Source organism: Bufo bufo, chromosome 3, assembly GCF_905171765.1.
Source record: "Bufo bufo chromosome 3, aBufBuf1.1, whole genome shotgun sequence".
NCBI classification, from domain to species: domain Eukaryota; kingdom Metazoa; phylum Chordata; class Amphibia; order Anura; family Bufonidae; genus Bufo; species Bufo bufo.
The window spans coordinates 642,532,479-642,560,071 of NC_053391.1; the positions used below are offsets into that span (position 1 = coordinate 642,532,479).

The window sequence follows — 27,593 nt, forward strand, 5'->3', positions numbered from 1 at the left end:
TGTGAAACTTATCTGCTCGGCCGTTATTTGTGTAAATGTGACACGGTAACGTAAACTGCAATGTCACTAATAAACATGAGCTGTAATGCCTGCTGCTGTCTAACCGCGTCCCTCTTCTCCTCCCCAGGGCTGATCTCCTACACGGAGTACCTCTTTCTGCTGACGATTCTTACAAGTAGGTATTGTCCATTATTCGGTGTCACTACAATACATGGATGTTTCGGGAGTCTGGCATATTGATAGACTACCAATAGGCTAGGGGCCTAATGATTTTCTGTGGAGTAAGGATAGCCTTGCTGTGGTTCATCCTCCTGATTGAAAGCCTAGAGCTCCGATGCTGATGACCACACTGGCAGTGATATTTTGAGATGCAGAGGACCATCTACTTCTTAGTTACATAGTTAATACGGTTGAAAAAAAGACATAAGTCCATCAAGTTCAACCAAGGGTTGGGTGGGGATGCGAATCCCAGAAGGAAGTGAGACCCAGATTTCTACTTGTCTTGTGAGATTTCCAACAGGCATTTGTGACATATCTACAAAAAGTGCCCTATTTGCCAGATGGACACGGCTTCCGTGACCTGCCGCCGCATCAAGGAAAGGGATAAATGAACTGGGGCGGCCATTTGTGCATGCATGAGCATGGCTGCTTGGCCATAAATTCCATAGATAAATGAAGATAGCCCCAGAAATGTGCATCTACCCCTCAGGTCAATCTCTGCCTGGATTTGAAGTATTTGGAGTATCCCTGTTCTCCAGGGGCCTGTCTCTATCAGAAAATGAAGTCACATCCTGTGCATATGCCATTATGTACATGTTGGGGGAATCCCTTTAAGATGGACAGACAGGGTAAATGTAAAAAAAAAAAGGCTTACCAGTCACTGTTGTCATATCCAGTGCCGAGCTCCATTGTCCTCCACTTTTGGATATGGAGCACAAGTGAAGATGAGACATTTACACCCTACCTGGCCATCTGAAAAGGGGTTCCATGTATTGAAGAACCTCTTTAAGGCTACTTTCACACTTGAGTTTAACTTTTCCGAGGATCTCAATACCGTAGAAAAATGCTTCAGTTTTGTCCCCATGCAAGCTGCGGTTTTCTTTCCGTCATGCGATGCGGAGCAAAACGGATACGGCATGACACACAATGCAAGTCAATGGTGCCGGATCCGTTTTCTTGGACACAATAGAAAACGGATCCGTCCCCCATTGACTTTCAATGGTGTTCATGCCGGATCCGTCATGGCTGTTTTAAAGATAATACAAGCGGATCCGTTCATAACAGATGCAGACGGTCGTATTATCAGTAACGGAAGCGTTTTTTGACGATCCCTGTCTGATCAGGAAAAAAAGTCTAGTGTGAAAGTAACATTAGTCATCGCTGATACACATCTACGGAACATTGAATGTGGGTGGTCATTTGAAAAGTCAGGACAAAAGTATAAATAAAATAAGCTTGTAGTACATAGGGTGGGAAGGGGAGTAAGAGCCAGGAATGTGAGGATACTGGGGAGAGAAGCGCACACCCCCGAGACCTAGCCTAATCTGATTTACTCATGCAAATTACATCACTGCTGACATTTATGCATCATAGACATTATAAATCACCCAGGACTGCGGGTTTAGAAGAGTCTTCTGCCTGATTTATTTATCTTTCTTATCACTTCACTTGTTCCATGGGTGTTCAATGTGTGGGCATTGTAGACCACTTACCACCTGCTATGTGAAGATTTTACTAAATATCTGTATTGCTTAAAACACTGCTCTTTCAATGCCCTTTGGGGGTTGTAGTTCTATCATTTTAGAAAATAATTTAAAGGAGTTGTCCGAGACTTTTTTTCAAAAATTGATGGGCTGTCACTATTCGGTGGGGATCCTAGTCTCGGCACTCAGTATGGCTGTAAAACCAGCCATTGAAGTATGGAGCTGTGTCTGGTGGACAATGCCATGACTCCCTCAGCTGACCTGCTCTGCTGCTATACCTCCACCAATCTAATTTTTATATATGACCCCTTTCACTTTTCTAAAGTAAAAAAAAACAAAAGAAAACGGGTGAAATATTATTCTGTCTAGAAGATCTTATGATAAAACCGACCATGCACTTGAGATATCCCACATGTTCTTTGGGTCAACCTCCCTTCGTCTTGACTTGGGTGAGAATGTTTTTGTTCTTATGGGGAGACAGAAACAGGCTGATGTAAGAAGGAACTTGCATGTCCTTCTCTACATCAACAGCAGAGGATAGTTTGGAGGTCCACAAACACGGCCAGTCCCGCTGAACACAGTGGTTTCGGGCAACTTTTTTCTAATGTGTATAGCTGGTTTAAGTTTACAGAGAAGCAGCCATGTTGTTTTACAGTAGGACATCTATTAGATGCCCTAGTAATAGTTTGCCTGTAGTTGCTAGTGCAGCTACAACCATGAGGCATAGGAGCTGCCCATGCAACTGCTGCAGAGATCATGGTTGGTCCTCATTTTAATGGTTGGTGAGAGTCCACTCAGGGATGTAGACCATGACCTGCTGTCCCATCTGGTTATCAATATGGTGGCGTCACACAATACCTAAGAGGAACTTACTTTATCTTCTTTGCAATAAAGCACCACTGTTCTCTCACCGCATGCCCCTCACCTCCATATGGTGTGAACGCCATATGTTAAATGGAAAAATCCGGATTGACTGATAGGAATCACATGATGATGATGTATAGTCTTGTGTACACGCAGTCTTACCCTTAGGGCCTCGATACGCTTAGCTGGCTGATTCAACAAGGGACGAAAAAGAAGGCATGACTCTTTACCATGGGCCGCAAAGGCCTAGAGGATAAGGCACCTATTCCAGACACCAATCTCCTAGCACTTATCAAAAGAGAGGGAAGGTAGAGGGATCTCAAGGTTCAGAGGGTTCGGGCGAGATATAGAGAATGTGAAGAGAACAAAATTAATAAACGTGAGGAAAAAGTATCTTTAAAAAAGGAGGGACATTACCAACCGTGAATTTATAGACTAAGATTTAGAAGGAAAAAAAAAATGATATGAACCAAAAATAAGTGTTATATAGGAAGATCAAACGCCTGTTTGAAAAGTAAGGTTTTCAGTGCACGTCTGAATGAGAGAAGACTGGGAATCATTTTCAGGGCCAGAGGTAGGTGGTTCCAAAATCTGTCCCCTTGAGCCGAAAAGGATCTACCTCCACGTCTGATCTTATTAACTTGCGGGATGTTAAAATTTGCAGAGTTACTAGACCTCAATGTCCTCAACGGGGCGTACCTGGTGAATTTACGTCGCAGGTACAAGGGCCCCACACCATGGAATACCCTATGCATGAAGCATCCAATCTTGAACATCACCCGTTGTTGGACGGGGAGCCAGTGCAAGGCATTAAGAGAGGGACTGATATGCTCTCGGCGGGCAACACCCATTAGTAGCCTTGCTGCGGCATTCTGCACAAGTTGAAGTCTATGCAAGTTCTTCTTAGGGAGTCCCATGTACAAGGCATTACAATAGTCCAACCGACTGCTGATCGCTGGTCCGACCAAGGCTTTCCTGAGAGGGGGTTCGATGTATTTTAAGATCCTCCTCAGAAGTTTCAGATGGTAGTGGCATCTGAGGAGCCAGGGTTAATCTGGAGTCCAAGACCACTCCCAAGTCCCTGACCTAGATGGCTGTCTCAGGGACAGGTCCAAAAGACAATGGCCATTGGGGTGCTGAGGGTGTCATTTTCTGGTCACTGAATGTAATACATTCAGTTTTGGAGCCATTAGCACATGATCTGCTCCATAGCACCTTGTGTAATGAAACCTGTGCATGAAGTCCTAGGATGCAACACGGACTCTCGCTCTGGAGGACCAGTGCATTGTATCTGTTGGGGAATTGATCATTTGCAGAGACAGCTATTCCCAGCAGACGGACCACCAGGGTACGCCACTTGCTGGAGACCCACTCAACAAGAAAGAATTATAGGGGACAATGCCTTTAACCTAAAATTCCACTTTTAAAGTATGATAGAAATTGGGACATTATCTAGGATTACACATGCTAAGAAATAAAATTCAGTTCAAAGGGGGGATTATCATGAGGGGAATGTTTGTCGGTTTTGCTTGGGTCTGTGTTGCTGTGATCTGGATCAAATTTATCAAATATCTCACGATGTTTGAAAGATTTGTCGGATCTTTTAAAAAAAAAATAACACTTTATATAGAGCTGGCACTCCAGTGTTTCTGCGGCCCACCTGCTGGACTAAGTCATATTTGATGATTCTGGCACGCACCTACTCGCCTGTCTAACAGCAACCACTTTCCCATCCACTTTTCAAAAGCAACAAGAGCAACATAAAATCACAAAAGTCACAAATTTTTGCTAAGAAAAGGGACTTGATAAATTCTCCCCCCTCCAGTCTAATTTCAAATAAAATGCTATCTTTACACTCATGCTATTAGTTACAAAACAACATGTACCATATACAAACCTAACTATATTTCTGGGTTTTCTCCAGAATTTTTATGATGGCAATTTTAAGGGAGCAATATACTGTACATTATTTTAGCTGTTAGAAATTATATATTCACTTACAGCATAAGTATTAGTGTATATTTCAAGTTTTTTTTTTTTTCCATATCCTGCAAGTATAGTTTTGGTTTATTTGAAGATTGATCCTGAGATTGCTGACGGTCATCAATATACTGTATTTGAAACCAGCCAGATATTTGGCAAACATTGCATTTAGTACATGTCTATCGCCATCTATTGGTCAAGTGGTTACACTGCATTTGCTACCTTCGTAGAACTAAATATGTCCACGATTTTGAAAGCTACTTTTGCTGAAGCGTGCACATTAGGCAACGGCATAGGTAGAATAGGGTGGCAGGGCTGACGCTCTGTACTTGGTGAAGGATGCGGGGCACCACTGGCATCAACAGCAATACTCCATTCTGTTTTTAATAATGAAGGTTACTGGGATGCATACTATTTTAACAGCATACTCATTTTACATGGGAATTGTGCCGCCACCCAGCAGTAGCATGCTGATTAGACCAGTCAATAAAAAAAAATATATATATAGAGAGAGAGACAGACAGAGAGCCATATTACACACTATGCAATATGACTCCCGGAAATTCAGAGTGTTCACGAAGACTGGATTAAACATTTGCCCAAGGGCATCCGGCAGAATGGTGGCCACATAGAACACATCATGTAAAGCACGAAGATTAGATAAGATAGATAGATATGAGGCTAGATAGATTATATAAAATAGACAGACGGATAGGTAAGGCTACTTTCACACTCGCGTTTGGTGCGGATCCGTCATGGATCTGCACAGACTGATCCGTTCAGATAATACAACCGTCTGCATCCGTTCAGAACGGATCTGTTTGTATTATCTGTAACATAGCCAAGACGGATCCGTCTTGAACACCATTAAAAGTCAAAGGGGGACGGATCCGTTTTCTATTGTGCCAGATTGTGTCAGTGAAAACGGATCCGTCCCCATTGACTTACATTGTGTGTCAGGACGGATCCGTTTGGCTCAGTTTCGTCAGACGGACACCAAAACGCTGCAAGGTGCGTTTTGCTGTCCGCCTCCAAAGCGGAATGGAGACGGAACGGAGGCAAACTGACGCATTCTGAGCGGCTCCTTTTCCATTCACAATGCATTAGGGCAAAACTGATCCGTTTTGGACCGCTTGTGAGAGCCCTGAACGGATATCACAAACAGAACGCCAAAACGCCAGTGTGAAAGTAGCGTAAGACAGGCGGATACATACATAAAATAGATTAGATAAAATAGATAGATTAGACAGATAAGATAGATAGATGGATGGATAGAGGAGTAGATGGATAGATAGAGTAGGTAAGGTAGGTAGATATCTTCATGATGAATGACACCATGAAAATGCAGTGCAATCTGCACCCAGCAGGTTACAGAGCAGGAGGAGCTGAGCAGATTTATATATAGTTTTATGGGAAAAGATTCAGTAAAACTTGTATTTTGTTCATTTAAATTCCTGCTTATTCTGGGCTTTGGAGTCCGGTGGGCGGTCCAGAAGCCTTCAATGACAGCATACATCTACAGCTGTCAATCACTGATCGTCTCTTTGACTTCAAAGCATAGAATGAGCAAGGATTCAAATTAATTAAGTACAAGTTTGGCTACATGCACACGAACGTTGTTTGTTTCCGTGTCCGTTCCGGTTTTTTTGCGGATAGGATGCGGACCCATTCATTTCAATGGGTCTGCAAAAAACGCGTACAGCACACCGTGTGCTGTCCGCATCAGTATGTCCATTCCGTTGCCCCGCAAAAAAAATAGTGCATGTCCTTTTTTTTTCTAGTTTGCGGACAAGAATAGGCATTATTACAATGGATCCGCAAAACAGATGCCATACGGAACGTCATCCGTTTTTTTTGCGGACCTCAAAACACATACGGTCATGTGCATGTAGCCTTTTACGAATCTTCTCCCACAAAATATATGACTGCTTGATTTACTTTTATAGAACTACCAAATAATCTGAAACGTCCAGCACTTCATCAGGTGTCTATTGATGCCAGATTAGTGGAACGGATCAGTACTAAATGTAACAATAATGATTATTTTCACATAATGTTATGTCCCATATTCATTTTCACTAATTGTTTACTAAAACACAAATATAAAAAAAAATATTTTCATTTTTGAATTTTTTTTTTATATGTCCTCCCAACGTACTCATGGCCATAACTTTTTTTTTATTTTTTGGTCTGCAGAGCTGTATGAGGGCTTGTTTTTTGCAGAGAAAACTATAATTTTTATTGGTACCATTTTTGTGGTATGTGCAACTTTTTTATCGCTGTTCAATTTTTGGGGAGAACATGGTGACAAAAAAAAGTCTATTTTTTTTCATTACAGTGTTCACTGTTTAGGAAAATTTTTACAATATTTTAATAGTTCACTGCGGGCAAGGCGATACCGAATGTTTATTTTTTTATTGTTTATATATTTTTATATGTAAAATTGGGAAAGGGGAGTGATTTAAACTATTAATATTTCGGTATTTTTATTAAACCTTTTTTTACTTTTATAACTAACTTTTAACCCCCCAAAACCTTTAGGCCCCTTTCACATGAGCGAGTTTTCCACGTGTACATGAGCGGTTTTTTCATGCATTAGTTCAGTGTTGCGTGAAAAACGCAGCATGTCCTATATTCTGCATTTTTCACGCAGCCCATGCCCCATAAAAGTGAATGGGGCTTCAGTGAAAAAACGCATTGCATCCGGAAGCAAGTGTGGATGCGATGCATTTTTCACTGATGGTTGCTAGGAGATGTTGTTTGTAAACCTTCAGTTTTTTTTATCGCGCACGTGAAAAACGCATCAAAACACATTGCACTCGCTCGGAAAAAAACAGAATAACTGAATGTAATTGCAGACAAAACTGACTGAACTTACTTGCAAAATGGTACGAGTTTCACTGAACGCACCCTCAAAGCATCCGGACCTAAGTTGTCAAGCTCGTGTGAAAGGGGCCTTAGAGTGAATGGCATTCTTACATGCACCCTGCTGAGCTGTGTCTCGTGCACAGCTTAGCAGGAAGCTTACCATGGCAGGCCCAGGAAGCTTCAGCAGCGCCCAGGCTGCCATGGTAACTGATCGGACCCCACAATTTCACTGTGAGGTCTCCGATTGAAAGGCAAAGGGAGTCGCGTCCCTCAGCCTTGCCTCACAGATGCCGCAATAGCTATTGATCGCAGCAACTGAGGGGGTTAAATGACAGGTTCGGTGTGACCAGGTGTCTGCTCCATACAATTGTGGGCGCATAATGCCGTAAATGTACGGCATTATGCGTTAAGGAGTTAAAAGGGTTGTCCAGCCATTGCAATTTTTTTTTAAAACCAGCTCAGATAGGCATAAAACAATAAAAGGTGCTCACCCTACTGTTAACAGCCTCCATTGCACTCTCTGGTTCCATTAATGGGGTTCCACAGTGGTCCTCTCCTTCCTCTTGACATGCAGGAAACGCCATTCAAGTCAATGGGTCCGCATCCGTGATACTGAGTGCATGCAATCAGTGCCCGTATATTGCTGACCCATTGTTTGCGGTCCTCAGTACAGGCAAGGGGCACACACTGGTGTGTATGAGCCCGTAGCCAACGATTGGCTGAGCAGGCATTTCCTGTGTGTCCAAATAGGACCAGGGTGTAGCAAAGGAGGAATGGTAAGGTGAGTATCACTTTTATTGTTTACGCTTATTTGAGCCAATTTTAAATAATATTCAACAACCCCTTTAAGCCTTTAGGTTATTCCATGAGTAAAGGTCTTTAGCAAAAAAGTACTGTTCACTTCTGCGAGGGGTCCGATTGACCCATGGACTATGCAGATGTGTCGTTCCTTACCTTTCCTTTTGCAAGATGACCCCCTTGGGAAAAAGAATACATTTGCATTACTCTGGCATTGTAACGCAAAAGTTTTTATGCCTTTTCTAAACTTTGTCATCTCGCACCACTCCTCTTCGGATATATATCAACCCAAGAGGAAAGGTGAGAAAGGACACGTCTGTATCTGTGGTTCAGATTCTTGGTCCATAACTTTCAGCATAGCAAACAGCAGGGTTGATCTTGGAATTCCTTCGACACAATGCACACTATGACATTTAGCAATCATCTTCAAATGAAATGAAAGCATCATTCATAGGGGTCGAGGGTAACCATCATTTCTGTTACCACAGATGCCCCTTATGGCTGGTGGCCGCCTTTTGTGAGAGACATTGTACTTTGCTCTATTCATGCCTTTGTAACAGATTACGAGACCCTTAGTAGAAACAAACATCTTCTGTCTGCGCAGGGGGAATTATATTTCATACCGATCCACTCCACTTAGCTCAGGAGGCATCAGAATACAACCAATATCTAAGAAATCTTAGAACAACATTCCATCAAGGAAAAAGAAAATCATTTTCAAGAGAGAAAGTTCTTAGCGTTGGACGTTCCAGCGGCTCTTAATTTCTGGCTCCTGCTTCAGGTTCATTTTACAAAGAGATCACTCGTCTTCTGATGAACCTTAGACTAATGCTATGGGTGTGAGAGGTGATGGAAGGCTCCGAATCAACCCTTCACTCTAGATAACTTCAAGAGGGACGTGATAAGCAGCCTTGCATATTAAAATGTTCAGGTATTAAATGCCACTCTCGGGTCTGGGTACTGTAAATGCGTCATTGTCTGGTGCACTCGTAGATCTGGAGCTCGTGCAGAAATATGAGATTTCGAAAAAACTGTTTTTTTTCAGAAGGAGAAATGTCTGTATGCACGGCATCTGCTATAATGACAGGTTTCTCTGCCCCGTCTTTGGCCACCACATTGTGCAGTCACAATTGCTGGTATGCAGTGGGAGAGTTGATGGGGATGTTGGACATAATATTCTGTTGGGTGTTAAGTGGGGTTTTTCTGGATTCTCCATTGATGTATTCTTAGGGTACACCATGCATGTACACAGTTGAGTCACATTTCCTACTTTCGACCTCGGCAGCACGTAGCTCTGGCAGGAAGTCATGTGTGGTGGTCTGGCTTGGTGGGTATTTAAGGTGAGCGATAGGCTGTCTGCACACACATCCCTCGTAGCTGTCATGGATAAAAGGGGCGATTTATCAGAGTTGCAAAAAGTAATGATCATTCGCTTTCGGGTTAAGAGGGGCAGTAGTTCTGAAACTGCAGTTTGTGAACTGTTCTCAAATGGCTTCATTGCGAATAAGTGTCATGGACACTGCGGAGCACCACGTGCCACTGATGTGAGAGGTGAATGTCGGCTACGAAGGTGGGCAAGGGCAGATCGACATGCTGCAGTGGAGCAGCTCACCACCCAAAATGAACCAGGAGGCTACCAGCCGTGTATCTAAAACAACAGTTCAGAGAACCCTACTGTGTATGGGGCTCAGAAGCAGAGGGATGGTTACTGCACCTCTGCTAACAAAGTCGCATCTGCAGAAAAGCCTTCAATTTTCACCTCAGTATCAGAATTGGACCTCCACTCATTGGGTTGTCTTCTCTGATGAGTCATGTTTCCTGCCTCATCAAACAGATGGACATTGACATGGCAGGCAAGAAACATTCGAGAACAAATACCCTGCAACCATTGCTGGAAGAACACAAGTTGGTCGTGGCAGACGTAGCAGCGTTATGGTTTGGGGAATGTTTTTGTGGCATTCTCTGGGCCACTTGTCCATGTGAAAGGCACTCAACCTTTTTGGGTATGAATCCATCCTTGCAGATCACATACACCCATACATGCTGATTGTCTATCCTGGGCAGATGGGATCTTCCAGCAAAACAATGCAACATACCACACTAGCTGGAAGAGCATGACCAAGACTTCCAAGAACTACCCTGGCCCCCTAATTCTCCCAGACTTGAACCCAATTGAGCAATCTGTGGGATTGTCTTGCTCTTCATGTTTGCTCTGTGGATCCTCCCTCCACACACCCTCCAGCAGCTGTGGGATGCACTGCAGTCAGCATGGCTCCACATACCTGTGACAACCTACCAGGACCTTACTGAGTCACTCCTAGTCCTTCTAGCTGCTGTCTGTGCTGCACACAGAGGTTACTCTGGATATTAGCTGGTGGTCATAATAATGTGACTCCACTGTGTATTATTGATGGTGGTGAAGCCCCCAATCAGACGAATGAAGAGCAGCTTCTTTTTCTAACGCCGTTCTCTATGCCACCACTCCGGTCCTCATTTTATTGCTCGTTTCCAAACTGCAGCAGTCAGGTGCCGGTGTACGCCAATCACTGACCTCAGTGGTTGACTGCTGAGGACAGTGATTTGCAACCGTCATGTGCTGCATATCGGCACATCACCACTGCAAATAAGCAGAAGCTGAAGGACTAGACCAGCCCCATAGAGAACGGCACTGGAGAAAGAGGTGAGTTTAAAGCTTTATTCAGACTTCCACAAATGGGTCCGCATCCGTTCCGCAATATCGGGAATGGGTGCGGACGCATTCATTCTCAATGGGGCAGAACGGGATGCGGAGAGCACACTGTGTGCTCTCTGCATCCGCATTTCCGGAGCGCGGCTCCGCAAAAAAAGAGAACATGTCCTATTCTTGTCCGCAATTGCGGACAAAAATAGGCAGTTCTATGGGGGGTGCCACCCGGGTGAATTGCGGATCCGCAATACACTACGGACGTGTGAATGAACCCTAACACTTTTTTTTTTTTTTTTTTGCCAGTTGGGAAGATTTTTTATTATCTCGTACAACTCCTTTAAGTCTATATATAGTATGCCATAAATGGGTAGAATGCCATGGACAATACCTTTTGGCACAGTCGGCTGTAATTTGTCAGCACCAAATAATCAATAAGGTTTCAGCACCACCAAAAATGTTACACAGACAGGCTGCGTTCATCAGAGAGAAGGAGACTATCTGGCTGATCGATGAAGGGCCCAACTGGGGAACTACCCTTTATTTACTGAGAATCCTCTGATAGGCGTTTAACATGATGTAGTGTCTCCGAGGAGCTAACACAGAATCTGATGCATGAGCTTGTCAAAGTGGACAGGACACCATAACTGGCCAATACAGTAGGTTTTTAATTCCAGCCCAAAGTACCCCAAATGCAAATTTTGTTATTTTTTTTTTATTTTTTTTTTTTAAGATCATCCCGTCAAAAGTTTTTATAATTCTTTAAAATGTTTCAGAACCAAAAACTGGATTCCAGATTGCATTCGAGATGTTAGACGCTGATGACAATGACCAAGTCGACAAGAAAGAGTTTTTTAAGGTATTTTTGTGTGTGTGTGTCTGTTTCTTTTTTAATAATTCATCAATATTCCTTATTAGTGTCCTTCCAGGCTTGCTCAATCTGACATCAGGCATGGAGAGATGCAACTGCTTGCTGGGAGGTATACTTTCTAAGGCAACCATCCGAGGCCCAGCGAGCATCTTGCATGGATCCTATTAATTGGAAAGTGCCTCTGTGCACACTACTTGCTGGGCGTCATTGCAGTTCCATCTCTCCATGCCCAGTATCAGATTGGAAGGGCGATTTCCCTGGAGGAATGCAACGAAACATGCAGTCAAGCATTTCCTTTTGCCTAGTATAGATCAGTCCTCGTGTCATGCACCGCCCCCTCTCGTACTTCGTTTTAATCATGCAATGTTTTACACTCCTTGAAAAGAGGCTCAGATCTGAATACCGCCTAGTAGCCAAGGAGGTTGTGTTGCGCGTTTTCTGTAACGCCCATACAAGTGAATGGATGCTGCAGAAACAGACTGATACAGCAAGCTTCGTTTTTCTCAGTAGCTCCTGTGATAAGCCTTATGCACACGACTGTATCTGTTTGGCGGTCCGCGGTTCTTTTGCAGACCCATTGACATCAATGGTTTCGTTGTTGGCTTTTTGCGGACATATTCTTTTTTTTTGAGGAACGGACATATGGATGCGGAAAGCACACGGATGATCCGTGTGCTTTCCGCATTCATACTGTATGTCCATTCCGCAATAAGATAGAACATGTCCTAGACTTGGCCACAAAATGCGAACCACATACCCATTGAAGTCAATGGGTCCGCACAAAAAGCGGAAGCGACACGGACAGGATCTGTATCTGCAGACTGCAAAATACATACGGTCGTGTGCACAAGCTACAATTTTTCCAAAACACCGTACTCATTTACTAATATTGGAGTTACGCAAAGAACAGCCCGTTTCCGTAACCCTGGCCACCGCATATGACGGTTATTGCAGTCTCAGCCATGAATGGCTGACCTGGGTGTACCCCTTTAAGAATTCTAGCTTCCTGCTACCAGAGGAGAGTCCGTTGTGGGAGCAAAGGCAAAGGAAAAACAGACTGGAAGCTATAGGTTAATAATAAAATTAGAATCCATTGACAGTTTATATCTGTGAAATTACACGACAGAGCGCAAATCTTGTTTTCTATGTTCATTTGGTAATATTGTAGCGGTCAAGACACTATTTGGATGTCTCTGATATTAAAGTTGCTGGTTGATAGGGTAAACCTGACATATATATACAAGCAGTGACCAGACTAAATCACCTGTGGCTATGATAACTTACTGCTTAACCTGCTCACTGCACTAAATCAGACAAGTAGATATATGGACTCCCTTCTCTTTCCGGCCTCCTCTCCTTAGCAGAAAATGACAGGAAATTTAGGTAAAAAGAATTACAGGCAGGTCGGCAATAGTTCTTACAAATTATAGTTGTGTATAAAAAGTTCCATTACGAACACGGAGGAGTGGTAGACTGTATATATTCCGTACCCTCAAGTATGTTAAGATGCTACTGTTCAGTGGGGAGGCTTATCTGATTTACTGCCCCCTACGTGGACTCACTTATTGTTAGATTTTGCACAGAAATATTTGACATTTCTATGTTCTACTATAATGGTTGTGTTCTAAAAACTATGGGGGAGATTTATCAGGACCGGCATTTCATAACGCCAGTCTTGATCTCCAGCGCGTTCGCACGAGATGCATCGGTGTAAAGAGACGCACACCACTTATTAAAGGGAAGGACTGGAAACTAAAAGTGGCCCTGGAAAAAAAAACGTAAAAGCGTCCCCATATTTGCAGGTGGGTCCAAATTGACAGAAAGCAAGGCAACATAATAAGGCAGGGCCAACAGAAGTAGAAAGAGCAATATAACGCCCCAGCTGAACCAAATACCGCACTGCAGCACAAAATACTGCCACCTGCGCCACACTATTGAACTGTATTGCTGTCCTGAGGACGTCGATACAGTTGAATAAGGAGGGCGCTGCTGACCAGATCAAATCATTATGTACCCGGCTGGCAGTCGTGAGAAGGGCTTGAGTGGCCCTCCTAGGCATCAGCCCACTGGGAAATTTACCTGTAGGGTCTATGGCCAATCCACCCCTTGTTTTTTTACTTCATAAAGTGCCATTTATCATGTATAGAAAGCCACTTACTAATAGTGTGCAAGCGCGACCACCGTTGCTGGATTGCAGGGTGGTCGTGACCATGGAAAGAAGCAATGTATAATGTGATGGAAAAATGAATCCAGCCAGGAAATGAAGCAATATGGACAATCACAATACATTAGTAAGAGGCTTGTATTAACTTTCTCTACATGATAAATGCCATTTGCTGAAGTGAGACGACCCCTTTAAGAGCTCCTTTTCATTCCCTCTTCCCAGAATTCCAGAGGAGCATTGCATGGCCTATAAGACTCCTCACGCCGCTTAGACTCTCTCCATAAGGAGATCTAGTATTCCCCGAAATGGGGGTAGAGCGACATGCTGAGGCCTGTTACCTCCATGTTGCTGCTGTAAAGCAAATTTCCAGAACTGCTTTTCACAGGTCAAGGAAAAATGTCTGCCCCCATAATCATCTAAGAAAATGATGATAATAATATACAGCCACAAAATAAAAAACTTTCCGAAAAGATTTAACATAGTACATAAGGCCGAAAAAAGACATTTGTCCATCCAGTTCGGCCTGTCATCCTACAAGTTGATCCAGAGGAAGGCAAAAAACCCTGTGAGGTAGAAGCCAATTTTCCTCACTTTAGGGGAATAAAAAATTCCTTCCCGACTCCAATCAGGCAATCAGAATAACTCCCTGGACCAACGACCCCTCTCTAGTAGCTATAGCCTGTAATATTATTACACTCCAGAAATACATCCAGGCCCCTCTTGAATTCCTTTATTGTTCTCACCATCACCACCTCCTCAGGCAGAGAGTTCCATAGTCTCACTGCTCTTACCGTAAAGAATCCTCTTCTATGTTTGTGTACAAACCTTCTTTCCTCCAGACGCAGAGGATGTCCCCTCGTCACAGTCACAGTCACGGGGATAAATAGATGATGGGAGAGATCTCTGTACTGACCCCTGATATATTTATACATAGTAATTAGATCTCCCCTCAGTCGTCTTTTTTCTAAAGTGAATAACCCTAATTTTGATAATCTTTCAGGGTACTGTAGTCCCCCATTCCAGTTATTACTTTAGTTGCCCTCCTCTGGACCCTCTCCAGCTCTGCTATGTCTGCCTTGTTTACAGGAGCCCAGAACTGTACACAGTACTCCATGTGTGGTCTGACTAATGATTTGTAAAGTGGTAGGACTATGTTCATATCACGGGCATCTATGCCCCTTTTGATGCAAACATTATCTTATTGGCCTTGGCAGCAGCTGCCTGACACTGGTTTTTGCAGCTTAGTTTGCTGTTTATTAAAATTCCTAGATCCTTTTCCATGTCAGTGTTTATAATTATGATAAAAAATAAAGTGATTCACTCCCTTTAAAGTACATTTTATAAATGACACTTTCTGTCTAAACCTCCTGCTCTACCTTTGTTTCGCATGCTTTCACTTCATTACCAAGGGGAAAAATTCTAAATATGTCTCAAATAAAAGCACTGCCCATGTTAATGGCATAGGAAAAATGTCCTGCGCGGCCCTGCGCACCAGAAATGTCTTCATATAATATAATTTAACCACAAGCCAATTTTTATTCTTGCTGACCTTTGAGGAATGAGACTCACCCGGTAAGGTATGTGTGGATTATTTTTATATGCGTTGATATTTTTAACTCTGTGTGCGAGTCACTATTGATAGGAAAGTTTATGATCAAGCTCGCTGGGAAACGCTCTAGGTGCTTTCTATAATAATGCACATTTTCAGTGTTACTACAAGGGGTTGTGTCTCTTCAGCAAATGGCATTTATCATGTAGAGAAGGTTAATAGAAGGCACTTACTAATGTATTGTGATTGTCCATATTGCCTCCTTTGCTGGCTGGATTCATTTTTCCATCACATTATACAGTGCTTATATCCAGGGTTTACGACCACTGCTGCAGCGCAGATATGAGGTGGCCGCTGCTGCGCATGCGTGCCTGTGTGCGCGCTCGCGGTCCCAGCCAGCAAGCACGACCACCGCTGCTGGGTTGCAGGGTGGTCGTAACCATGAAAACGAGCCGTGTATAATGTGATAGAAAAAGGAATCGAGCCAGCAAAGAGGCAATATGGATAATCACAATACATTAGTAAGAGGCTTGTACATGATACATGCCATTTGCTGAAGTGAGACAGCCCCTTTAAGTAACACTGAAAAATTTTATTATTTATGGGCCCACAACGGATCCTCTGTAGACTTGTCTCTCACACAGTGATGAGAATATAAAGGTCCAGCAGAAGACAACCCCATTTGAAGGTGATTCTTTTCACAAATAACCTCCTATTGGACCTTATAGAAGGGGTTTTCCAGACTCCTGATATTGATGACCTGTACTTAGGATAGGTTAGGCTACTTTCACACTTACATTGGGGGCAGATCCATCATGGATCTGCAAAAACGGATCAGTTACAATAATACAACCGCATACATCCGTCATGAACGGATCCGTTTGTATTATCTGTAACATTGCCAAGACGGATCCGTCATGAACTCCATTGAAAGTCAATAGGAGACGGATCCGTTTTCTATTGTGCCAGATTGTGACAGAGAAAACGGATCTGTCCCCATTGACCTACATTGTGTGCCAGGACGGATCCGTTTGTATTATCTGTAACATTGCCAAGACGGAACAGTCATGAACTTCTGAAAGTCAATAGAGGACAGATCCGTTTTCTATTGTGCCAGATCGTGTCAGAGAAAACGGATCCGTCCCCATTGACTTGCATTGTGTGCCAGGACGGATCCGTTTGGCTCAGTTTCGTCAAGCGGACAGCAAAATGTTGCAGGCAGCGTTTTGGTCTCCGCCTCCAGAGCGGAATGGAGACGGAACGGAGGCAAACTGACGCATTCTGAGCGGATCCTTCTCCATTCAGAATGCATTAGGGCAAAACTGATCCGTTTTGGACCGCTTGTGGGAGCCCATGACGGATCTCGCAAACGGAAAGCCAAAACGCGTGAAAGTAGCCTTATTAATGTCTGATTAGTGAGGGTCTGACACCCCGCACCCCCACCGGTCAGCTGTTCCCTGAGGCCTCTGGCGCTGGAACTAGCACTTTGAATGGAACTGGAAGCACAGCTCCGTTCACCATGTAGTGGCCATGCTGTGTACTGCAGCTACACTCCTACTGAAATGAATGGGAAATGGGAGCAGAGCTGCAGTAACCAAGCACGGGCACTACACTTTGAACGGAGCTGTCCTTCCTGTTCTATTCAAAATGCTAGTACCAATGCTGATTGGTTGGGGTGCTGGGTGTCGGACCCTCACCGAATGGATATTGATGACCTGTCCTGAGGATAGCAAATGAAGAGAGGTAGCGGCAGCATCTCCAGTGAATCCTTCATTGGACGGACTTTACAGAAAGTGTGCCATAAAATCAAGCAGCAACGTTTCGGCTGTATCCCAGCCTTTGTCAAGCCAGGCTTGACAAAGGCTGGGATACAGCCAAAACATTGCTGCTTGATTTTATGGCACACTTTCTGTAAAGTCCGTCCAATAAAGGATTCACTGGAGATGCTGCCGCTACCTCTCTTCATTTGCTATAAGGTCGACTGCTGAGGATCTGCGGTCGTGGCTCGGCTGTTGCATTACCGGTGTGGCCATTTATGTAGGTGGGTGCTGCTCTACAGACACTTCCGTCCTGAGGATAGGTCATCAATATCAGGAGCCCTTTAATAATGCGTCCTGTCTATACAATGATGTCTGCTAACATCATAATGCAGTTAAGAGGATGTGCACGTGTTCTGTATAGATGGAGGGTGGACCTCAGAACTATGTCCACCAGTAGTGGAGCCACAGAACCCCACCCTGACAATGGATCTGACTTTTAGAATTTACTATGCCTCTTACATCGCTCTCCGTTTTATACTTCATGGAAATATTTTTTATTTGTTTTCACGTTGTAGTTGCAGAAGATCCTTGGCACAAAAGATGAACTCAAGACGGACTCCGTGCAGGTAAATCTCTCCTGTGCAAGATACTCTATCTATCTATCTCCTATCTATCTATCTATCTATCTATCTATCTATCTATCTCATATCTATCTATATATCTATATATCTATCTATCTATCTATCTATCTATCTCTCTCATATCTATTTATCTCTCTCATATCTATCTATCTATCTATCTATCTATCTATCTATCTATCTATCTATCTATCTATCTATCTATCTATCTATCTCATATCTCTATCAATCTCATATCTCTATCTATCTATCTCATATCTATCTATCTATCTATCACTGTATCTATCTGTTTAATTGCCCTCATTTGACCCCCTGCTTTACGTTCCTGAAAACAGTAATATATGCACATGTTGGGGAACCCCGCACCATACAGACATAATCCAGTACGTGTCAATGTGGCAAGATTTACGGTTCCTTTTTAATCAAGAAGAGGAAATGGAATAAATCTTTTGCCATCCCAGATTCTTGCCAATCTGGGCAGAGTGAAATAAGAGCTGTAGGCACACAGGTCTGATTTTTGTGCTATTATTACAGAGACCCAGATGGCAAGTAATTATTGGGTTTATATTTGACTTTTGAATAGATTTTTTTTATACTGCTTTTATTGTATTTAGAACTGGAAATAATGAAGTGCATAAAGAAGAATGTGGGGGGAAGGGCCCAGTGGTATGTGGAAGATTGCATCGTAGTTTGTTGTTCCCGATGTGACCATGCAGTATATGAGGATTGGTTTTGCAGCTAACCTAAAAACGTAAAAATTTGGAAGCCGTTGAGCGAAGTCTGTCTTTCCTCTACTTTCCCTCCCAGTCCCTCACTGTTTCTAGTGGGAACTGTTGAGCCCTGCTAGGCAGCTCCGGTCTAGTCCAGCCCTCAGTGCATTGGTTTTTGTCCGTCCGAAACCTGGCACTTATGCCGAAAACTGGCTGGATTCCATTAGAGTCCGTGTGGTCAGCGGTGAACAGCAGTGACTTCCAGCAGGCTGTTCTTCTGCCGGATCGGTTAAACGTAGATGTAAAACTAGCCTTACCTGGTATCGCCTCCACCTGTATTGTTAAGCCCGGTTCCCTGAATTTCCAGGCCTCTGGGGGGGATCTAATTAACTCAGGGCGTATGCTGTTTTTTTAGCCCAGTTGTTTTCTTTTGGTGCAGACATGAGTGGAGAGGAGCTCAGTGCTGAGGCTTCATGCAGATTACTTCAGTTGCTCTTCAGCTAGCCTTGAGGAACGTCTGAGATAAGAACCATGTGCAGCTTTCACAAACCATTGTTTGAACAAAGCAATGTTCCCATCAACATTGTTCTCTCTTGCAACTTGATAAAACAAGACGTAGCATGAACTGAAGATACTGTGCCGCAGCAGATGCAGTGTTGTCAAGTTTGGAATTGACTCATGGCTGGCTGGTTTCAGTTTAATGACTGAGAGGAAAGTGCAGATGTTTTCAAACTGAATTAAGGCTTCTCTCTCTCCAACCTAAAACCTGCTGCCTCTGCTGTCGGGCCACCATAAATGTCCAATAGGTGCAGGTCCCACCTTTGGGAATCGGTCCTATCTCAAGAATGGGCCCGCCTCGTGAATGAAGATCAAGCCATGCATGCACAGCTTTCTCCACTTAATGCTATGGGACTTCTGAAAATAGCAGAGCCAATGCTCCAGTTATTTTTGGAAGTCCCATAGCCATGCATGGAGGTGTGGTCACGCATGCATAGTATCCTCTCCATTCACTGCTTTGTGACTTCTGAAATAACAGCATACACTAGCGCGGCTATTTTTGAAAGTCTATTCTTCACAGACATTTATGACATATCCAACCAACCCCTTTAATCCTCCATTGTCTTAAAGGGGTTGTCTCACTTCAGCAGTGTATAATGTGATGGAAAAATTGACTATAATGAGGTCCAGCAGGTTCCCGCCATGCTGTCTGCTCTTTTGGCCAGCATTTTTTTTATGGAATCTGCAATGTAGACTCAGAACGCAGAAGTGAACCAAGCCTAACCTTACCTCTGATAAGTTGTACCGCATTATGTCGGAGATTTCCAGTCAACCTTCACAGCACTGTAGGCCATTTTTGGGGTTCTAGTTACAAATAACTTCTTCTGATGCATTTAAACCCATTGCTTTTTTTTGCTTAGGCTGCTTTCACATCAGCATTATCTATTTCCATTCTTCTGCTCCTATAATAGAAGTGCCGACAGGAACGGAGCCTAACAGATCCCATTGACTATAATGGGATCCGTTAGGTTTCCATTCAGGAGAACATTTTTGTAGCATCCTGGACTGTTCTCTCCACTATTTTTGACAAACTCTGTGACAAAAGCCCCGAACTGAGCCTCTGACGCAGATTTAAATGTAGCCTTATATAGCTAAGACATAATCTGTGTAGGAATCTCCGGTCTTAGTAATTCTGCCCTAGGAACCTTGAGGAATCCCACCCAAACATGGGGAAAGGATACAAAACTCTAGGCAGATGTTCTTGGTTGGATTCAAACCCAGCCACCATACTGCTCATTTCAAAGTGATTCTACTTTAATTTAGGCTCGTTAATGTAAAAGTATAGAATCCCTTTGGAAGCTTTAATTTTAAGGTACATCATGACATGAAATTATATGAAACTAAATATTAGAAACTTTCATGCACACAAAGATTTATCTTCACATAAAAAACAAGAATGTGCGTTCATTTAAGGTTATATTCTTTGTCGTTCTCCCAGCAGCAGTCAAGAGCTTTTTTTTTCTCTTTCTTCTACTTTTCAAAGACGGTTGTGTTCTGCAGAACTTAAAACTGAAGTGCTACTCCCACTAACATTGTGCTTGGATGTCCGCCAATCCCACCTTGGAATCCCAGCTGATAAAGTGACTAGCAAACAAGTCGGTGCATATTTATAATAAATGCAGGGATCGGCTTTGTCATCTCAGATAAGCCAAGATGGGTATTGTTTATATGTGTCTCCTTGCCATCAATATACTGGAGAGCTCTGCACGAAGCCGCTTCCTCGCTCGCTAGCGTAGAGGTGTTATTACAGGACAGTACTGCTAATCGGCCAAGATTTCCGAGGAACACAAAAGACGGGGGAATTTTTGAGTCATGTATAGAGCTGAATCTACAAATATAACGTTAATACCTTAGACACGCTCTTGCAGCTATAAATTCTTTAAATCCTTCCTAATATATAGGCTGCTGTTAGAAAAGTTATCTAATGTGAATCCATGCAAGTCACTGCAAGCTTTGTTTTTGTTTTTTTATTCTTCTGTAGCCCCATAATACGGCCACACTGGCACAGAAAGGGTTAATCCCAGGTAAAGGAAGAAGGACTTTTATATACCATCATACTAACAATGTTAGTGTCTTGAAAAATTATTCATACCCCTTGAACTTTTCCATAATTTTTCACATTACACCCACAAACGTAAATGTATTTTATTGGGATTTTATGTGACAGGCCAACACAAAGTAGCAAGTACAGTACAGACCAAAAGTTTGGACACACTTTCTCATTCAAAGAGTTTGCTTTATTTTCAGGACTATGAAAATTGTAGATTCACACTGAAGGCATCAAAACTATGAATTAACACATGTGGAATTATATACATAACAAACAAGTGTGAAACAACTGAAAATATGTCATATTCTAGGTTCTTCAAAGTAGCCACCTTTTGCTTTGATTACTGCTTTGCACACTCTTGGCATTCTCTTGATGAGCTTCAAGAGGTAGTCCCCTGAAATGGTTTTCACTTCACAGGTGTGCCCTGTCAGGTTTAATAAGTGGGATTTCTTGCCTTATAAATGTGGTTGGGACCATCAGTTGCGTTGAGGAGAAGTCAGGTGGATACACAGCTGATAGTCCTACTGAATAGACTGTTAGAATTTGTATTATGGCAAGAAAAAAGCAGCGAAGTAAAGAAAAACGAGTGGCCATCATTACTTTAAGAAATTAAGGTCAGTCAGTCAGCCGAAAAATTGGGAAAACTTTGAAAGTAAGGGCTATTTGACCATGAAGGAGAGTGATGGGGTGCTGCGCCAGATGACCTGGCCTCCACAGTCACCGGACCTGAACCCAATCGAGATGGTTTGGGGTGAGTTGGACCGCAGAGTGAAGGCAAAAGGGCCAACAAGTGCTAAGCATCTCTGGGAACTCCTTCAAGACTGTTGGAAGACCATTTCAGGGGACTACCTCTTGAAGCTCATCAAGAGAATGCCAAGAGTGTGCAAAGCAGTAATCAAAGAAAAAGGTGGCTACTTTGAAGAACCTAGAATATGACATATTTTCAGTTGTTTCACACTTGTTTATTATGTATATAATTCCACATGTGTTAATTCATAGTTTTGATGCCTTCATAGTGATGAAAATAAAGAAAACTCTTTGAATGAGAAGGTGTGTCCAAACTTTTGGTCTGTACTGTATGTGTGAAGTGAAAAGAAAATGATACATGGTTTTTAAAATCATACGAAAATAGAAAGGAGTATGGTATAACTGCAAGCCTACCAAGACATGGCCATCCACTTAAACTGACAGCCCAGGCAAGGAGAGCACTAATTAGAGAAGCTGTCAAGAGGCCCATGGTCACTCTGAAGGAGCTGCAGAGCTCCACAGCCCAGGTAGGAGAATCTGTCCACAGGACAACTATTAGTTGTGTACTCCACATGGAAGAGTGGCAAGAAAAAAGCCATTTTTGAAAGCAAACCATAAGAAGTCCCGTTTGCAGTTTGCCACAAGCCATGTAGGGTACACAGCAAACATGTGGAAGAAGGTCTGGTCTATGAGACCAAAGTTTTGGCCTAAATGCAAAACGCAATGTGTGGTGGAAAACTAACACTGCACATCACCCTGAACACATCAGCATCGTGAAACATGGTGGTGGCATCATCATGCTGTGGGGATGCCTTTCTACAGCAGGGACAGGGAAGCTGGTCAGAGTTGATGGGAAGATGGATGGAGCTAAATACAGGAATATCCTGGAGGAAAACCTGGTAGAGGCTGCAAAAGACGTGAGACTGGGGCGGAGGTTCACCTTCCAGCAGGACAATGACCCTAAACATACAACCAGAGCTACAATGGAATGGTTTAGATCAAAGCATATTCATGTGTTAGAATGGCCCAGTCAAAGTCCAGACCTAAATCCCATTAAGAATTTGTGGCAAGACTTGAAAATTGCTGTTCACAGAGGCTCTCCAGCCAATCTGACTGAGCTTCAGCTATTTTGCATACAAGAATGGGCAGCCTCCAGATGTGCAAAGCTGGTAGAGACATACCCCAAAAGAGTTGCAGCTGTAATTGCATTAAAAGGTGGTCCTACAAAGTATTGACTTGGGGGGAGGGGGGCTGAATACAAAGGCACACCATACTTTTCAGATTTTTATTAAAACTTTTGACAACCATGTATCATATTCACTTCACACATACAGTACTTGCTACTTTGTGTTGGTCTATTGCATAAAATCTAAATAAAATGCATTCAAGTTTGTGCGTGTAGCGTGAAAAAATGTGGAAAAGGGGTATGAATACTTTTTCAAGCCACTGCAGCCCCTTTAAGTCTGCAATCTGTATAATTTGATGGTTGAATGCTTTTGCAATTCCCCAGACCAGGTGGCCCATTGTAACGACTTGAAATAATTCAGTCCTTGTCATTAAAATGGCTCAACTGCTGTCAAATAATCATAAAATTAAGAAAATAGCAACAAAAAGATCTAAGATCCAAACTTTTTAGTTTAGTTACACTAAGTATCCCGCATCCATTGTAAAAGTCATTCCCTACCAATATTGGCAATGTCTCACGCAGAATGAAGATTTCCTAAATCCACAAAAGAATAATCCTTGTCCTCCATTTTACATTTGTTGCCCTTTCCCTATCTGCCCTTATACTGAAAAGGAACCTCCTAGGTGATTTCTGCCGCCCTACCCGAGATCGTTATATTATCGAGAGGGAAAAAACGGTGATATATAGATTTATATTATTTGGCGTGGGATTGGGAGTAAATTCATACAGTACTTTTAGGATATACAATGAGAGTCCTGGTGTTCCGAAACTAACATTTATTTCACAAAGCAGTACAAAAATCACAGATTTCTTAGTTTTCTAATGTAGTCTCGTTTTTAAAAACTCACCAATTTGGTGATTCTACTAGTGGTCACATGACCCCAATTCCACTCTTTTTAAGGCACTGACGTTCACATGCCATGCTTCATGTGATCTTTCCTGTTTTTTTGACTCCTGCAATGTACGGCACGTGAGCACTGGCATCACATATATGAGTGGGTTCAAGTGCTGGTTTGTGTACATTTGTGGTACATGCAAATCACAGTCCGAGCCATCACTTGAGCCCACTCATGTACATGATGACTGCCGAGGGGTGGATCCTAAATGAACTAGGTGGTGAAGAGAAAGCAAGGAACAGTGCACTGGTGGAATATATACGTTGGAGCTTTCGACAGAGCTACTAACACCCCCTAACCAAGGAAGTGCAGAAGCAAAACAAGTCCCATAAATATCTGGGCTAAAAAGATAACCTGGCCTAAAAAACCCCTTTAACCAAATAGTTGTAGCCGTTTACATGCTAAGTATGGCAGACATGCTTAGAGCCTTTGTTCTGGGCTATAATGACTAAGGGCTCATTCACATGACGGTGAAAAAGAGCCGCGTGACAGCCTTTGTCAGAATCAAAGTCTGTGGGGCTATTCACATGGCTGTTTTTTTAAACGGGCAGTAAATAAGAGCCATCAAAAAACAGGACATATCTTATTTTGGGCCATTTTTACGGCCAGACGGGCCCTTATTTAAATCAGTGGATGAGGTTTTTTTTTGTTTTTCTTTTTAAATAAGGGATCTGTAAGCACTCCCGGGGGTGGAGCAGCTGAGGGGGCAGTATATATACTGGGGGCACTATGGGGAGCAATACATGTACCATGGGGGCATTATTTACTCTGAGGACACTATGGAATGAGTTATTTATACTGGGGGGAGCATTATTTATACTGGGTAACACTATGGGATGCGAAAAAAATCAAAAAACGAAATTCCTAAATTTTTAAAGGCCATTAAAAACAGATAAACGGACAGAAAATGGATGCACGCTCTGATGCAAAATGGCCATAAAAAACTGAAAGTGTATCCTTTTTTAATGGCCATTTTTTTTCATGTGAATATGCACTAAATCAGGTGACAAATAAGCCGTACATAATTTATATCATTATACTCGGGAGAATTAGAGGATTCATTTAGTTTTTGTTTATACCAACCACATTAAAGTGTGGTGAGAGAAACCAAAAAAAAATTCACATTTTTATCCATTTTTCCCTAATTAATGCCCAAAACCTTAAAAATTGTGGTTTCGTTTTGATGCCATCAAAAAAAAAAAATCTTTTTGGTAGATTCTGAAAAAAGAAAATATATTCACATGAAGGGTCCTTGGTGGGCTTAATAATAGACTAATGTTAATGTCCACCACTAGAACTATAAAATTTTTGAAATGTCACGTATGCAATAAGCATGAAGACCCACTCTGAACTAATGGCTTTGGTTTCTGGAGATATGCTGAAAGCTAAATAACCATTAGTATTAAGTCTCATGAAAAGATTCTCATCTTTCATCTTACCTCTTCAGCGGGATAAAAGACACAGGGGCTATTTAGATGTCATAAGAATAGTTCTGTTGAAATACCTCTGCCCTCCTTCTTTCCCCTCTTTCTTCATGTTGCCTGGTGTATTTTGTTCAAAGAATGCCCCGACGCAAGTGGTGACAGAACCGAGTCTGCGTCCAGGCCGCTCTCGGAGAGTCCCAGAAGTTGACATGAAGTGTGTGTTTTCTCTCCAGCTATTTATTTTGCAGTGCATGGACAAAAAGGATAAAAAAAAAAGAAAAACGAGGAAATGTAAGACACCGACAGACGTCTCGAAATGTTACAGTTTCCTTCCCAGGCCATTGTACATCTTTCGACAAAATATTGCATGTGATGTTAACAGTTCAGATCTGCGTTTCAGTGTTTAAGGGATTGAAAGGCTTTATTCTGTGTGTTTTACCATCTGGTTTGCAACGGTTGGGATGATGGGATGAAAATAATTGCTATATGATCTCTCTTACCTCACTTTTTTTACTATGTACAATTAGGTTTCGCTGCTCCCCCCCCCCCCCCCCCCTAGAATGCCAATGCTATTAGTAATGCTTAACACCTTTAATGGCCAAGATATGTTTCTATAGAAAGCAGTTGTATTTAATAAAAGTTAAAGGGGTTCTCTGGGACTTTTTAAATATTTTTAAAACTGTTAAGAATGCTGTAGAGATAATAAGCAATACTCCCCAAATGGTTCCCCCCTTCCCAATTTCCAATGTTGCCCGACTCAGTAATTGGCTGCAGCGGTCACACGCCACTGGATAGGCAATCATCGCTGCACCAGGAAGTCGAGAAAAGCGGGGAACGGGCAGTGCCGTAACAGGAGCAGAAAGGATCCATGATGCGAGTGTGTTTTTTTGTTTTTGTTTTTTTTTTACAATTCTTACTAGTTTTTAATAGTTTTTTTTCACCTAAATCTTTAACATTGATGGTCTTCTTTCCTTAGCATAATCAGTCTCTTTCAAATGAATGGGACAGACTACCCCCTGGGCTCAACAAGTTTTCCTGTTTAAGCAATGCAAGGGATACATTGCTCAGAGGAGCACTGCAGACCTTGTGCTGATTGCGGTCCCAGCAAGAAGACCCCCACAAGTCAAACAGTGCTGTGCTATCTATTAGAGACATTTTATAGGGGTTGTCTGATAATTTAAGTACAGCTGACCTGTCCTCAGGATAGGTCTTCAATATTTGATCAGTGGGGTCTAACTCACAGCACCCCAACCGATCAGCTGTTGGAAATGGCTGCGGTGCTCAGCTGAGTGCTACAGCCTCTTCCTTGGCCTATGATGTCACAGCCATCAGTCACATGACCCTTCTGCAGCTCAGACCCATTCATGTGACACTGAGCACAGCCATCATACAATGCACATGGCTGTGCTTGGTATACTATGAAGAAACCTTTCAAACGACTGATTGGCAGGGGTGCCTGGAGTCCGACCCTCACTGATCTGATAGTGAGGACTTTTCCTGAGAATAGGTCATCAGTATTTAATCCCGAGAAAACCCTTTTTAATGTGTCAAAGAACTACTTAAAGGGGTTTTCTCACTTCAGCAAATAGCATTTATCATGTAGAGAAAGTTAAAACAAGGCACTTACTAATGTATTGTTCATATTGCCTCCTTTGCTGGCTTGATTAATTTTTTCCATCACATTATACACTGCTTTCGTCCAGGTTTTACGACCAGCAGTGGTGACTGTGCAGGTAGCCTAAAGCAAATGTGGTTTAGTGTTTATATAGAAATTTTGGGGGTCATTTATCAAACTGGTGTAAAGTAGAACTAGCTTAGTTGCCCATAGCAACCAGTCAGATTCCACCTTTCATTTTGGACAGGTCCTTTGGAAAATGAAAGAAGAAATCTGATTGGTTGCTATGGGCAACTAAGCCAGTTCTACTTTACATCAGTTTGATAAATGACCCCCTTTTTCCTTATCGCTCAGACTAGGGATTAACGAAGCGAGCTTCGGTTCCCAGATCCGAAGTTGCTTCGCTCAAAATTTCGCTTTAATGCTGTACGGAGATCCGTCTCCGCACAGCATTAAAATGCATGGCCTCCGACGAGGTTAAGTCAGTTATTCCTGAAGTCTCGGAAGACTTTGGTGTATAAATTCG

General features: G+C 42.6%; 1 protein-coding gene across 1 annotated transcript in view; it reads left to right on the forward strand.

Annotated features, from left to right (window-relative positions):
* The window catches only part of MICU2 (mitochondrial calcium uptake 2), a 255,667-nt gene that overhangs the window by 201,333 nt on the left and 26,741 nt on the right, over nt 1–27,593 (forward strand). Inside the window, exons 5-7 of the mRNA XM_040426209.1 lie at nt 128–175; nt 11,676–11,758; nt 17,819–17,869. Coding sequence (XP_040282143.1) covers nt 128–175; nt 11,676–11,758; nt 17,819–17,869 — 182 coding nt within the window. The remainder of the gene's footprint in view (nt 1–127; nt 176–11,675; nt 11,759–17,818; nt 17,870–27,593) is intronic.